This window comes from Dipodomys merriami, unplaced genomic scaffold (assembly GCF_024711535.1).
Source record: "Dipodomys merriami isolate MVZ:Mamm:240054 unplaced genomic scaffold, mDipMer1.0.p SCAF_9, whole genome shotgun sequence".
In the NCBI taxonomy this organism is placed as follows: Eukaryota; Metazoa; Chordata; class Mammalia; order Rodentia; family Heteromyidae; genus Dipodomys; species Dipodomys merriami.
In genome coordinates this window covers 38,329,577-38,345,686 of record NW_027206512.1, presented here as the reverse complement: position 1 = coordinate 38,345,686, position 16,110 = coordinate 38,329,577, and the positions used below count along the sequence as shown (strand labels likewise).

Sequence of the window (16,110 nt, the reverse complement as noted above, 5' to 3'; positions counted from 1 at the left end):
CTTCTTCGTCTCCCTAAACTCTAGCTCTGCATCTGCACCCAAAGGGGAAGGTAGATGATCATTCCTCCTGTGCTGACCATGAACTCAGACGAGAGAGGGGACTGCTTCTAGCCTAGTTGATGAGGTCACTCATAAATAACAAATCTCTTCCCTCCCTTCCTTCCTCTGCACATGACTAAGACATTAATTCAATAAACGACACAAGCTACTAAATTGACCAATGTTTTATAGCTAGAGGCCTTTTGTACATTTCATTTCATGGATGAACAATCTCCTTCTCCTCTAGCAATCTTCCTCCTGTCTTCCTGCCAGAATTTTAGGGAGGAACTGGGTATTTTCTTTTGCTCTTCACTAAGAATGTTCAGCAAAACTTTCTTTACCTGTCACCCCCCAAGAATGGAGGGGAGAGGGTGGGGAGGGTCTGTGTTTACGTGCTTTGTATGCAAACCCTATTTCACACACCCTATTCCTTCTCAGCAGGTGGAGGTGACAAGAATGTGGGACCATCCACAAACACACTGAAATGTCACCCACATGGATGGCTCCAACGCAGAAGCAGGTGTCATTATGGATCTCAAGCCTCTTCTGTTCTACCAAACAAGATTTTCCATCAAGATGGTTTCTAAAGGGTTGTTATTTCCTCAATGGGCCAACCCAGATCAGTCTTGAGATTTGTTCCCAAGAAAAGCTCACCTCCCTCTTCTCTGACATGTTTTTTTTTTCAGCCACTCAGACACTGCTAAGAACCTTCCAGATGGCAATGTCTTCTTCATTTGGTGTCTAGGAAAATTTGACTACTTCAAATTTGATTTCAACAAATGTTGCAAAAAGCACTTACTATGTTCAAAGTCCAATACTCAGAAACCCAGAGAACAAACTAAATGATGAAAGCAGTGTTGACCCACTGCTGGGGGGCAGGAGGGAGAGGGGGGAGAGGGGAGGGGGGAGACTCTGGCAGAATTTAAATAATTCTCCAGCAGGAGCCACAGTGGGAGATGCATAAGAGATTCTACTATAAAATTCTCATAAATTCAATATAATTCAATTGAACCGTTCAGAATTCCCTACTGGGGTTGGTTTACACGGTATTTTCTGCAAAGTTTACAGTAATATTCCCCAATGTTAATAAGAGAAATTGTGTGTGGGGGTGTCTTACCAGAAACATTTTCTAAAATGTGTGTGGAATACCAAAATAACCACAGGATGCTAGGTCCTATACCAAATAGAAGTGATAGTGCTCTCTCTCTCGCTCTCTCTCTCTCTCTCTCTCTCTCTCTCTCTCTCACACACACACACACACACTAACACACACACACATACACACACAAATTGAAGACCTAGCAAAATTGGGTACAACTAATGTCTTTGGACATGGGGCTTGAACTTAGGGCTGGGTGCTGTTTCTGAGCTCTTTTGCTCAAGGCTTGCGCTCTACCACTTTGAACCACAGCTCCACTTCCAATTTTCTGGTAGTTAATTGGAAACAAGAGTCTCATGGCCCTTCCTGCCCTGGCTGGTGTTGAACAGCAATCCTCAGATCTCAGTCTCCTGAGTTGCTAGGATTATAGGCATGAGCCACCAGTGTCTCGCTTGTCTATTCTTTTTTCTTTTGTAATTGCAAGATATGGGCATGGCCTGTAAACTCACTAAGAAGTAGAACTGACAGCATTTCTCAGATCTTTTCTTCATGCATTTTTTCAAGAACTTGGATACTGTAGGATCTCACTTTGGGAAATATTAACCTGAAAGATGACTGCAATGTAATGTGTGTCCAAAGTTCTGACAAATGAGCCCTTTGCATGGAAAAAGAGCTGATCACCTGGCAAACAGACCAGAGGACATTCTCAAAGGAGGTGATTCTGTGTGGAGTAAAATATAACTCTTCTTCTAATAACTATGGCCAGCTGTGTGCCTATCCAAAACCAATTAGAAAAATAATTGCATTTAGTTCATGATTGCATACAGTTCATGAACTGTATCAAAATATAGTTCTCAAGGCCAGTTTTTCCCTTCTGTGGTACATTAGCACAAAACAACTGGAAATCTGAATCTATCTTGGACAAACCCCTGGCAAATTTAGGCAAAATGACAAATGAATGAAGTCAAGTGAGGATGGAAAGGATTACTCTACCAAACAGCATCTTTAAAACAATTAGACTCATTGACATTGGCCCTTTAGAGAAAGCATAAGCAAACCAGAAGCTTCAAATCTGCTGTGTCATGAATGGTAAGCATCATTAGTGTGAAAATTTTTCCTATGAAAATATCCTTGTAGAAAAAAAATACTGGCCATTATCCTCATCAAGTTTTAAAAACAAAAACAAAATTTTTCACTCAAACAAAATAAGCCAAACGCCTACCCCCAAGTTTAGAAGATTTTGTGCAAAAATGCTTCACTCCCTGATCTGTTCCAGTCTGTACCTAGCTATTGAGCTCCTTATAATAAAACTGTACTTTTTAATGTATGTGTGCCTTTCCTGGGGTTTGAACTCAGGACTTGGGTACAGTCCCTGAGCTTCTTTTGCTCAAGGCTAGCACTTTACCACTCAAACCACAGCTCCATGTCTGGTCTTTTGGTGGTTCATTGGAGATAAGATTCTCAAGGACTTTCCTGACCAGGCTAGCTTGGAACCATGATCCTCAGATCTCAGCCTCCTGAGGGGCTGGGATTACAGGCGTGCGCCACCAGCACCAGTCTAAAAATTGTACTTTTGAAAGGTCCATAAATATACTCTTGGGACTCTGGAGGGAGAGAAATGCCTTGGATCATTCTAGAAAGGCAACTTCAGGAGCAGGCCACAGATGTGGGGTCTTTGTCAGGATTTGACAAGGGAATGGTTTAGTGTTTGAGGCCCCGCATGGAACCCCGTCCACCCTGACCAAACCCCAGCTGTACAGCCACGCACTGCATTGAGCCTCATCGCTCCAGTCGTCACAGTCATTGTAGCCATTGCATTGCAGTTTTCTGGGGACACAGATGCCATTGGGGCACAGGAAGCTCTCGCCCCCTCCGCAGAGCACTGAGGAGAGAGAAAAAAACAGTAGGGAAGTCAAGATACGTGTTACAACAAGGGATGGGCTTTCCTTTTAATTAGAACAGAGGAAGAAAAGGGAAAAGAACAACAAAAAGCACTGGGAAGCCTTCCCTTGTCCCTTGACAGGAATTCTCCCTCATTTTCTTCTACTTAATTGCTCCTATTTTTTTCTCTAGCGCTTGAGATCACTAGCTGTGGACTCCCTGAGCGTAGTAAGCGCCTGCCTGAGAAAGGTAGAAGGAAATTGCACAACCAGCTTATGCAACAAGGCAGAGATATTCGGCTCACAATTGCATAATCAATGAGGGGCGGTGGGGGAAATATAACCAATGGGCTTAGTTTTTTTTACCAATTGAAAATCATGTTAAAATGGTTAATTGACTAAGCCTAAAAGTGACTATAAATTGAATAAATAAACATTAAGAAAACCTTCTCCTCAAATATTACTTTATGTGGTGGAGAAAGTTACAGCAAAAATGAAGTGAGTCAATTTACATGTGTTAGAACAAAACCAGAGAGACCTCAAGGCCTGTATTTGAAATAAAATTACTTTCCTTAATAAAAGAAAATGCCAGTTAAAATGTCAGAGTCTGTTTGGGCATAAGGAATGCAAAATGACATTAGCTAATATTATTTTCCTTCTCTGTCTCTCTTCTCTGTCTCTGTCTCTGTCTCTCTCACACACATTCACATACACACAGAAAGTTAGATTTTGGTGATATTTCTTACTTTTAGTCTTTTGGTGGTCTGTTTTTTTTAATGCTTCTCCCCATTGCTCAAGGTGTATTGAATTGCTTTCAAATTACAGTAAGTGATAAATTTAGGATAAAAAGTTAGAAACATTTTTAAGCAAGACCACTAATAAATTAGTTCAACAAAGCAGGTATGAAATTAGGCATATATTTGATCAGATGCATCAAAAGTGATTCTTTAAACATTTTTATGTTTGTGTGCCTTAGGCTGTCCTAAAACTTATGGTCCTACTATCTCAGCCTCCTGGCAAATGCTTTTGAAATGTGCAGTGTTTAATTCAGCAGTCTTACTTCTTAGACTTCATACAAAGGAAATCTTTATTAATACAAGCAAGTTTTATTCTCAAGGATATTCATACCATGATTGTTTATAAAGAGGAAACTGGAATCACTATTGAGAATGGTTATATAAATTTAGTACCTCTATAATAAGGACTATTGTCATAGTCACTAAATAAGTATATTGCAGAAAATACTCAATGTCCTGGGACAACATTCAGGATAATTAAAGTGGAAAAGCACCAAATGGTTCTAAAGAATGCACAATTAGTCATGGGAAGAAGTATACCAAAGCCTACTGTAATTATTCCTGGTAATAAGATTAGAAGCAGTGTTTATTTTCTTGACCTTATTTTACTCTGTATTCTACAAATGTTCTTCTAATGATTATGTATTACATTTTTAGTCAAAAGAAAAACCCTACCATTTTTCATGAGCTCTAGTTTCAGAATAACCATAGATAAATAGAACCTCCAAAAACCTCTCTCTCTACCTCTCCCCCTCTCTTTCTGTCTTTCCCTCCCTCCCCTCCACCTTTCCTCCCTCTGACAAAATTATGCCTTCATCATCAGCCATGGGTCCACTGGCCGGTCATGGTCACTGTTCCCTGTATGGCGTAGACCTTGATCAGATGAACCTTGTACACTAAATATTAGGAACCCAGGAAGTATGAAACATTTTAGCTCTGAATTAGAAATACAGAAAAGTGCACACTGAAAGTTGTAGTTGGTGAGGCCTCAGGCTGTTCATTTCGGCCCAAATTTCTAGGACTAGCTGAAAATTATTGGAACTCAGATTATAAATTAATATTTGATAAGAAAATCCACCTAAATCTCCAATAGAGTAATATATTTCCACAAAGCATGTGTGAGATAGAGGGAGAGGAGGAAGAAGGGAAAGGAACAAAAAAGAAGAGAGGAGGGGAGAGGGAAAGGGAGGGGAAGGAAGAGGGGAGGGAAGAGAAGAGAAGAAAAATTAAGGAATTATTTTACAAGTTATCAAGGAGATGAGTGTTACCACTTGCTGAATATTAGGGACTGATTGATTTGGTAACTTGACAGTATCACCATAAACATTTATTTTCATTATATCTCAAGACTTCAGAATCAATATGTTAGACCAATAGATTTTAACTACCAAAATATTCAACATATGTAATGTGTGCTGTGTTGGAGAACTCAGCACAAGATTATATTCCTATAGAGTCTTAAAATATATAGAGAGAGTCTTAAAAGCTGTAAGGAAAACAAATATAAATAAAAAGCCAAATCACTAAGATTTTGCCAGACAGTCCACACACTATTCCTCTACTTACTATCAAGAGAAAAATTTCAGGGAATGTTTATCCTATGGTTGTATTGTTTCTATATCATACTGGTGAATGCAAAATTCCATATGTCTATTTCAACAGCTGCTGTGGTTCAAGAATGATTGCATTCCCTACCTGGCGCTCTGAAGTGTCCTCATGAAGTAGAGCTAAAAGTTCAACACTAGATAGTTCCTAACATCTAGATGCATCTTTAAGAGCATATATGTATAGGTATACATATGCATGTATAGTATATCATATATGTATACCATATGTAACTTGAGAAAGAATTATTTGTATAGGGCCTTTGTAAATCTTCATCAAATTTAAAACACATTCCTTGCTATGTCATGGCTATTGACACTTCCTGTCTTGTCTGATTTAGCAGAAAGTGTCTTTTGTGAGGTTCTATATTTGGTGGTAGGGCTGTCCTTGGTCTTATGAAACAATTAAAAATTGCTTTTTAAAAATTCCTATTCTGTCTTTGAAACTTTGTGGTTTTATTAACTGACATTACTTTTGTAAATAGAATTGTTACACATATTCTGTTCCCTTACTATGACCCTCTATCCAGAATTTCCCATTTAGTTGCATAAAATGTTTCAATTAACCAAGAGCTGCAGGGATGGCCAGAAGCCACATAGCTGAGCTCCAGCCTTACCCTTCACAGCCCACCTTGAATCCAGCTCAAGGACACCAGGTTTACCTTCATTTCTCTCTACACAAAAGGCCTTTGGTTGTCCTGCAGGTGAATTCGATCCAGATGAGATGACATTCTTGGTCAGCTTTAGGTCCAGGGGAAACATATCTTAAGAGAGGGTTTGACAGATTGCCTCAGAATTTTTGTTTGTTTATTTTAAGCACAGGTTTCATTGTCTTTGGACACAGTAAATGAGTCTTTAGATGATAAATAAGGGGTGAGGAAGTCCTCTGGGAAGAAGTTGTGTTTCACAATATCAACATCATTTCCCAGTCCTCTGTAATTCTAAGAAGAATCTGTTGAATTTTATAGAGTGATCACTGGAAGCGTCATTCCTTACCTGAAAAATACTGTCTACTATGTGATAGGTACTATCCTATCCCTGGATACAGAGAGTGCAGGAAACAGAAGGAAAATTCCCTACCTTTAAACATAGTCATCTGCTGAAGAATTCTTTACCAAATAAAGATGCTTCACGGCCAAACCTGACTTCCACTTACACATAGGACAGCTAATTAATATTACAAGAATGGTTGTACTCAGATTTTCTATGGCACCAGGTGATGTGACCAGATGATGAGGACAATTACAAATCACCTGACCTTCAGACTGTCATGGAGTCCTATGAGCACACACACCCAGGTGGGTTATCAGCACTTTTCAGTATCTTTGTCTCCAATAGCAATGCATAGCCTGCAATTCATTACCTTGAGATTTACTGCATTTGCTTCTACCATGACCCTTGGTTCTCCCTGTGTGTATGGAGGCATTTATACTCATCACCCTTGATATTAATATATGGAGTCATTTCTCAGACTCCAACCAGCCATTGACTGTATGGTATTCTCATTTGCCCTGTCTTTCTTTGAGTTTTGTTTAGAGCCAGAAGCTAAGCATCACCTCCATTCTGAAGAACAAGTTGACTTGGCAAAGTACACCTTCACTTGGGCCTATATTAAGAAAGAGCTTGTCAATGTTTGTGGCTTCCTTATCAAATATTAGGTGGATATAGGTCTGTGAGTTCATTTCTGGGTCTTCTATCCATTGGTCCTTAGACCTATTCTTGTGCCAGTACCAAGCTGTTGTTGGTTTTTTTTTTTTTTTTAATTACTATAGCCTTGTCATGGAGTTTGAAGTTTGGTGTTGATATTCCTTCAGCGCTGTTCTTCCTGTTCTTCCTGTTCTTCCTCTATATCATTGAATAACGTTGCTGGAATTTTCATGGGTATTGTACCGAATTTGTTCATAGCTTTGGGCAGTATTGCCATTTTCGCGATGTTAATGCTCCCAATGGAGGAGTATGGAAGGCTTTACCATTTTCTTAAATCTGCTTTAATCCCCTTTTTCAGGTTTTTAAAGTTTTCATCATAGAGGCCCTTCACATCTTTGGCTAAGCAAATTCCTAGGTATATTTTTTAGGCTATTACAAATGGAGTTGCTTTCCCAAAATCACAGGATGGAAGAAAGACAGCCGCTTCAACTGGCTGGCACTGGCAGAACTGGCTATCCGTGTGCAGAAAACTAAAGCTAGATACTTATTTATAACCCTGCAAAAGAATCAACCCCAACTGGATCAAAGACCTGAGCTTAAGACCAGATACCCTGAAAATATTACAGGAAGGGATAGTGGACACAGTAGGGCTGCTTGGTATGGGCTGAAACTTCTGAAGTAAAGATCCAGAATCACTTTTCAATGGGAAGCAGTTACCCCAGGACATTGCATTGTATCCAAATCTAATGTAATCCCCTCCAAGCAGTGAGATTCACAGTCTCTAACCTAATATAAGGGCCTCTTAAAGCTTACAAAGGGGTTCCTTTAATTGACAAGAAAAGTTCATTGGGTTAGATACCTGGGTTGCTTTTACTCTTAAATAATCCCAATTAGTCAGAAACTTCAAAATAAAAGAAACTACATTACAAAGAAACCATACACTCAACTTTCCCTTAAGAATTTTGTTAAATTGGTAAACTGAAAAGGAAATTTGCAACCTGTAAAAATATAATATTTATTATACTTGCAATCTTCATTTTAAAATACTAACATGTATTTTATGTAGTTTTCGCAGCATATTATAAAGTCTCATCCTGCATTGAAACATATTTAAAAACATATAACAGGGGCCATGTAGGTCTTATATCATTTAAAAAATAAATTTTAGTAGTGTCAAAAAAAAAAAAGATCCAAGAATCACAACAAATCAAAGAAAGATTGGATAAATGGGATTGCACCAAACTGAAGAGTTTCTGCATGACAAAGGACATAGCTAGCAAGATAAATAGCCCACAGAATGGGATGTCTTTACTAGCTATGCATCAGACAAGGACCTCATATCTAAAAAATACTTAGAGCTCAAAAAATTAACCCTCCCCAAAACAAATCCTCAAAGAGTCTGTCTACAATGCATTCTACATAGTATTTAAGATTAAATTGTTATAAAGAACTATTGCTCTTAATTATCTGATGATAGGTAAGATGACTTGTCTTTCAAGAACTGATACAAGAATTCTTCTTGGATTAGAGCACAGTATCTTTGGGCATAAACAGGAAATGAAGAGTTTGAGGTGAAAAGTAAGAGGTGAGACAAGAGAAATGAAAGAATAAGCTCAAGTAACCCAAGCTGGTCTAGACTCTGCCTTCAAAGGAAGTTGGAAGGACTTTCATTGCATGTGAAAATGAAAATGCCCTGGGTAGGTGTATGCGGGGGTCAGAAGGCAATGAGTACAAAGGAGTCAAGATCCCCAAGAGTAAAGGGATGAGACAGTGTTTCTGGGCATTGTGGAGGGAGAAATGAGTCTGGAATTGTAGATGTCTTACTTAGAAACACAGTATAGGGAAGACCTTTGGAAAAGCAGAAAGATCCATGAGGATGGTTTAAGTTACTTTTTTTTTTTTTTTTTGGAGTTACAGTCTCTTCGTTCATCTGCTATGTGGAGCCAACAAAGCTAGTATTGCTCTCAGAGTTACTCATTCATTTATTTTGCCAACTCAGTTCTCCTCTAGGAGCGTGGAAGGTATTGCTGAGCAGAGTAGATTGCCTTATGGGGCTTATACTCTAGGTGGATAAATGATAACAGAAAGCACAATAAAGGAGGAGATTGTTGTATATCATGCCAGAAAGTAGTAAGTGCTATGGCGAGAAGAAAATAACAGAGAGGAAAACAGAATTAAGGTAAAGGGGTAGAATAGGATAGGTCCAATAATAATTAGGGCACCAGGGGATACCTCACTGAAAGCTGACCTTGGAGCAACAACTTGACATTGATAAAAAGAGTTAGCCATCTTTTTGGTGACATTACCAGCAGAAAGAAGTATCCAGGACAAAGTCTGAGTCTGAGCATGAATATCCATGTGTAGATCCACATGAAGTAGGGAGGGGAGGAAGGAGGAGAGAGGGACGAAGGAAAGGAGGGTACAAAGCATGAGGGAAAGCAGGAGAGGGTACAACCACACAGGCTGTTGAAGGCCTTGGGAAGGACTTTGTAAATTTAAGGAAAAAGAGTCTGAGTAAATAGTACGTAGAAAGATATGAATTTAGTTTTGTTTTTGCTTTTGTTTTTTAAAAAACAGATCTGTCTATTGTATTAGAATTCAACCAGAGGGGCAAAGGAAAGAACAGGGACCCGTTAAGAGGCTAGTGAAGTCATTGGGATGGGATGGCAGGAGGTGGAGAAGTCAGAGTCACAGTGGAGATTCTGAGATGAATTTGTTCTGACAGCAAAGCCAAGTGTGTCTTCTGGTCTATTAGGTGAGAGTTGTGAGTGAAAGACAAGAGGCAAGAGTCAATATGGACTTCAAATAGAATTCAATATGGAATTGCTATCTTCTGACATAGAGAAGGAGATTAGATGAGCACAACTTGAAAGAAATCAGACATTATATTTTGACAGCGTTTATACAGGAGGAGTACAAGTGAGATTTCATCTTGAGTAGACAAATGGATAGAGTATAAAATCCAGGATAATGGACAGAATCACAAACATGATCATGTGAATCCTTGAACCTGATGAGATTAAAAAGTAGTTAGTATATGATCTAGATACATAACTTCTGAAAGAGAAAAGGTCAGCATATATAAGAGATATCTACCTATCTATGCAGATATCTCCTATATATCTGCATTTCTGTATTTATTGACACGTTATTCACAATAGTGAAGGTCTGGAATCAGCCCAGATGCCCATCAGCAGATGAAAGAGTAAAAATATAAATAAACAAATAAGTACATAAATGTGTGTCTTTATATGTGTGGGTATATATGCATGGGTATAGATGTGGGGGTTAAATATATATCCATACACACAATAGACTATTAATCATCCATATAGAAGAACAAAAAGCATATCATTTAAGAAAATAGATAGAACCAGAGGTTATCATGTTAAACAGAATTAGCCAGAGAAAGACAAATATTCAAGTATTGCAGGTCTCTCTCTTGTATTTGAATACAAAATTTAAAAAAAAACTTGAACATAGTAGAACTACTAGGGAAAGGTAAGAGGGTAAAAGAGGAGTAAGACAGAGGTAGTTGGGAGGGTGGACATAATAAAAGCCCAATATGCATGTGTGTAGAAATGTCAGTTATTAATATGCATTAATCATTATAAAACAATTTCAGAATAGAGTGAGAATTAGTGAGACAGTGAGGAGAAGATACTTCAGGGCAGGGCTACAAGTTCCATGTTTAGTAGCTATAGAGAAGGAAAAGCCAGCAGAGACTGAAGCGTGGCCAGAATTGGGAGAAACTCAGCATGTGGGTGCAGGATTGTGGAAACCAAGGGAGGGAATTGTATGGAGAAGCAGGAATGACCAAGCGTGCCAAATGCTGATGACAGGTCAAGGGAGATGAACTGAGACAAGATGACCAGATTTGGCAACACAGAGGTCAGTGGAGAATCGGGTCAGAATGGTTCGACAGGGTATGGTTTTATAGAGAGAGGAAAGCTTTGAAAGGAAGGGCAAAGTCTTCCCTGCAGAAGAAAACAAATAGAGTACAAGAGTACAAGGGGAAGGTTTTTTTTAAAAAAAATAAACATTTGGAATGCCTTTGTGTAAGAAACAGAAGTGAAGTCAGTCTGTCTCCCAATGCCATCGCTAAAATGTGGTTTCTCCAGACATAGCTAGCTTCCAAGCTGGGAAATCCTTCTCATTCTCAGACTTTTGTTTTGCTGAGACAAAGTCTCATCTGTTGCCCAGACTGGCCTTAAACTTGTACTCTTCATTCCTTAGCCTTACAAATGTTGAAATGACAAGCGTATACCACTGTGCCCCAATAGGACATCTACTAAACTTTGTGTATAATAGCCATTGCTTCGCGTGTGCTGATATTCAAAGTCTTTGGCGCTTAGACTGCTCACAACCAAACCCACCAAAATAAACAAAGGAAATGCTGCTTCCTTATAGCTCACATAATTTATATTAGAAGAAGATACTTACTTGTTTGCTTATTGTCTCTTTCCCTTTTAGAATGTAACCTCCTTAAGGGAAGCCACTTTATCACTCTTTCTAAGTGCTGTGTCTTGAGTCTAGAAGAACATGAATAAATTACCAAAACAAATTAAGAATAAGTGAAGTTGGAGACCATGAGAAACCTTAAGTGTAGAAGGAAATGCTAGTTTCTGTAATTTGGCCTTCCATATTTAAAGACAATGAATATCTTACAATATTCTTCTTCCTCATTGTTAGGGGAATAAACTAAATGCCATATAAAAATCCCTCTGCATGGTAGTTGGACCCTGACTCAAAGCTGCAAAGTCTGGCTTCTGAGTAGCCCTTGCTTCTCCAGAAGGACAATGAACACACAATGACCTTCTCCCTCAAGCAAGCTTCCCACAACCCGTGTCCACTGTTCCTTCACTAAAGCCATTCTTTTTTTTTTTTTTTTTACCTTGCTCCTACTTAATTCTTTTTTTTTTTTTTAATTTTATTTTATTTTATTTGAGAACATACTGTACAGAGGGGCTACAATTACATGGGCAGGATAATGCATACATTTCTTACCAAGCATTGCAGCCTCCTCCTTTGTTTACCCTTCACCTCCCTTCCCAGCCTCCCCCCTCCCCCCACCCAATTATACCCCCCTCCCCCCCCCACACCGACATTGTAAAGTTGGTTTTGACATGACATTTTGTACTTCTCATTGTTGCAACAGGTCCACCTGAATCCTTAAACGACTTGTTTGCCCCCATCTCCTCCACATGTTATACTGACATCAAATATAGTGAAAGCGGGGGTTACACTGTGGGGGAGGGACATACAAAGCAACAAAGAAATAATCTTATAAATGCGTTAGAAACACATGCATGAAAGAAACAAAAACATTAAAATACATATTTAAGGGTTCATTTTCCTAACATCACATTATCTGACCTTTTCCACTTGACTCATACCTATACTAGATATTGCAAATAAGGGAAACCATGGGACCTATGCTTCTTTGGGCCTGGCTTACTTCACTTAATATAATTTTTTCCAAGTTTTTCCATTTCCTAACAAATGGGGAAATGTCATTCTTTCTGATGGAGGCATAGAATTCCATTGTGTATATATACCACATTTTCTTGATCCATTCATCTACTGAGGGGCATCTGGGTTGGTAAATCCTCAAAGAAACAACTGCCCAATAAGTAAGTGGGCGAAAGACTTAAAGAGAAGCTTCTCTGAAGAAGAAAGAAGGATGGCCAATAGACACATGAAGAAATGTTCAACATCCCTAGCCATAAAAGAAATGCAAATCAAAACAACATTGAGATATCACCTCACTCCAGTTAGAACAGCAAAAATCAAGAACTCTAACAACAACAGATGCTGGAGGGGATGTGGACAGAAAGGAACCTTACTTCATTGTTGGTGGGAATGTAAACTTGTTCAACCACTTTGGAAAGCAGTATGGAAGTTCCTCAAAAGTCTTCACATAGATCTCCCCTATGATCCAGCAATCCCACTTTTGGGCATTTACCCAAATGTTTACAAACAAGACCACACTAAAGCTACCAGCACAATTATGTTTATTGCAGCATTATTTACCATTGCTGTCTGTTTTATACACGAGGCCAAACTTCCTTTGAGAAGGACGTTTGCTGCCAAAATGTATTTGAAGAACCCTGCACCTTTACTATTGTGAAAGTTAAGTCAACATCTTAGACAGCTTACACTGTAATGCTTTGAGCTCTACATTTAATTATAAACTTTCAAACTTTTATTATAGATAGCTTTCAGTGTACTTTGACTTGAAAGAATGGGACATAAGATGAGTAACTTCTGAAGTGAACATATACTAGAAAAGTGTAGAAGCTTCATTCTTAGCCTTCCTCAATCCCTCCTCCCAAGATGTTAGAAGAGTAAGGAATAACCTAAAACCACAGATAAGCTCGAAATGGCTTTGCTTGAAGATGTAGTTGGCACAGATTTAACTCTGCTGCTGGTGGGTTCTAGAACTGTGGTATCAACTTTATTTCTCATGACAGTGTTCAACCAGTACCTTAACATCCCTCAGTGCCTAAAGTCTTATCAAACAGATGTCCAAAAAAAGTCCAAAACAATTGCCCAAGTTAAATGTTTTTATGCTCAAGTGACTTTGACTTATTTTTCTTTTTTAAATAAAGCCATGAAAACTTTACCATCTGGCCCTCAGCATCAATTTCTAACTTATTGCCAGTCTGACAGCATGATAGAAGGTCACTCATTCTATAGAAAAATTAGTTACTGAAAAATTATCTAAAAAGTATTATCAGAAAACAAAATTTGGTGGCATTGTAATAGAATGATGATTTAGAACTCCGTTCCTTGTCCTCATTCAACATTTCAAGTAAAATCACAATATGAAATAGAATTAGACAGAGCCTCATCTTATAGATTTTTAAATCTAATTAGACAGTGTAGGAAGTAAAGAAAAAGTAGAGTAAAAAGCTGAAAGCCAAGCCAAAAAAAAGAGAGAAGTCTTTAGTCAAGTCAACTTTGAAGGGAAGAAACAGAGGGAAGGACAGAGAGAAAAGGAGGAGGCAGAAAAAGAGGAAGAGGAAGATAAAAGGAGGAGAATTTGGAGGAGGAAGAGGAAGAAGAGAAGGAAGAGCAAAGGGGAGAAAGAAGAGAAAAAGAGGAGAGATTATCTTTTTGAAATGAGATGGACTATATATAGTATAGTATATTCCTTGAAAAATTTTCCTCATATAGTATTCTAAAGAAAGCATTTTTCCAAAAATTATTGGAAATAAGGTGTATCCGCTATTACTTCTGCAAAGAAGTACAATATCTTAAAAGTTTTAAAGAACACAGACAATTCAAAAATTGTGAAATTGTAGTCTATTCTTTTAAAAGGCAAGCAGGAATTTCTAAACTGGAAGATAACTACTCATTTGGGCTTTGAGGGGTTTTTTTTGAGGGAGAGAGTATGCTACTTTCTGAATTTGATGTAGAAAATAAACAATTTCTAAAAATGTAATTAACATTTTTCTGTACTTTAACATCTGTTTGAAATTTTTCTTCAAACATAAAGCCAGCCTCTAGGTGACATTTTAAAATTGTTCACTATGATCAAAAAATAATAATGGAACAATATATAAATGACTTTTGACATTTCAAACAAATATGGGGTGGTTTTAGAAAACGTAATTTAAATTTGGATACATATTTGAATATAAATTTGAGGGAATAAGGAATGCACACAGATAGATATTCACACATGCATATATATATATATATATATATATATATATATATCCTATATAGGAGATTTAGAAAATAACAGACTCTTGCATGTATATTGGAATATCTTAAAAAGTTATAACTACTTTTTAGACCTTTATGGTCATTACAGTTCTTGAAAGACTTGGGAGAAATGTAAAGAAAAATAGACAATGCTATGGTTTGTGACCTCTGAAATCATGTTGAAATGGGATTGCCATTGTAGCAGTGTTTTGAGGAGGAGCCTTTAAGAGGTGATTAGGTCATTAGGAGCTGATGTTTTAAGACTGGAGTCATGCAGAGGTCCCATTTTTCTAAAGCAAGGCTATTTTTTCCCTCCTTCTTCTACACACTCCTCCTTGCCCTCCTGCTTTCTGCCATGAGTTGAAATAGCATGAAGCCATTACCAATGCTTCAGAATTGTAAGCCCATACAAACTTCTTTCTTTATATATCTTGGGCATTTTGCTACAGTAACAGAAAGTAGACTAAGAATGAAGAGTTATTACATGATATTATTATTCGTATATTACAGAAATCGGATAGACTTCATTGTATAAATAGTTTGTGGATTTTATTTTCTACTTTTGCTTTATTTTTATCCAAATTTCTTTCATTGTAACCATTTATGTATTGATCACCAATAAGATAAAATAAAATAAACTTCCTATAGCATTACAATATTATATACTTCAAAAAAAAAACAAGAGGTACAATAAACATATTACTCTCTTTTGAAAAGAACTTGGAAAAACAGTTTCCAAAATGTATTACATTTTTTTTATCCCAGTATCTAAAAATTCACTTCCAATCCATGAAGACCATATTATATCACCTTTGACCTATTGTTGATATTCTTAGACCTTTTCAGAGTACTATGATTCTTGAAAAATGACCATCATGGCGCTGGTATTGTCAGATCTCACGTATCTTTCAGGTGGGACAGTGGTTGGAGGCTATGATTCAGAAATCCTAGGTCAAGGTTCGGCCCAAGCTCTTCTGGGCTATTACCCTCTTCACTGGCCACATGGCCTACTGACTTGCTCTCCTGCAGCAGCTCATAGATGCAGCCCAAAACCTTGGAATGCTGGAAATCACACTTTCCCTGTTTAACTGCCCCCAATAATCAGGTAACTTCAATTCTAAATACCCTTATGATTACAAGGGAAAAGTTAATGGGGTGGTTCATGTCTATAATCCTAGCTGCTCGGATGGCGGAGGTCTGAGGATTGGAGGTTAAAAGCCAGACCCAGCAGGAAAGTCCAGGAGACTCTTATCTTCAATTAACCAGCAAAAGGCTGGAGCTGTGGCTCAAGAGATAGAGCATTAGCCTTGAGCAAAAACACTCAGGGACAA

General features: G+C 38.0%; 1 protein-coding gene across 2 annotated transcripts in view; it reads right to left on the bottom strand.

Annotated features, from left to right (window-relative positions):
• The window catches only part of Corin (corin, serine peptidase), a 195,747-nt gene that overhangs the window by 69,012 nt on the left and 110,625 nt on the right, over positions 1 to 16,110 (bottom strand). The window contains exon 6 of one of the 2 annotated variants that reach the window (XM_070012303.1): positions 2,907 to 3,020. The exons of the other annotated variant lie outside the window; for it this stretch is intronic. Within the exon in view, the coding sequence (XP_069868404.1) occupies positions 2,907 to 3,020 (114 nt within the window). The remainder of the gene's footprint in view (positions 1 to 2,906; positions 3,021 to 16,110) is intronic. 2 annotated transcript variants of the gene reach the window in all.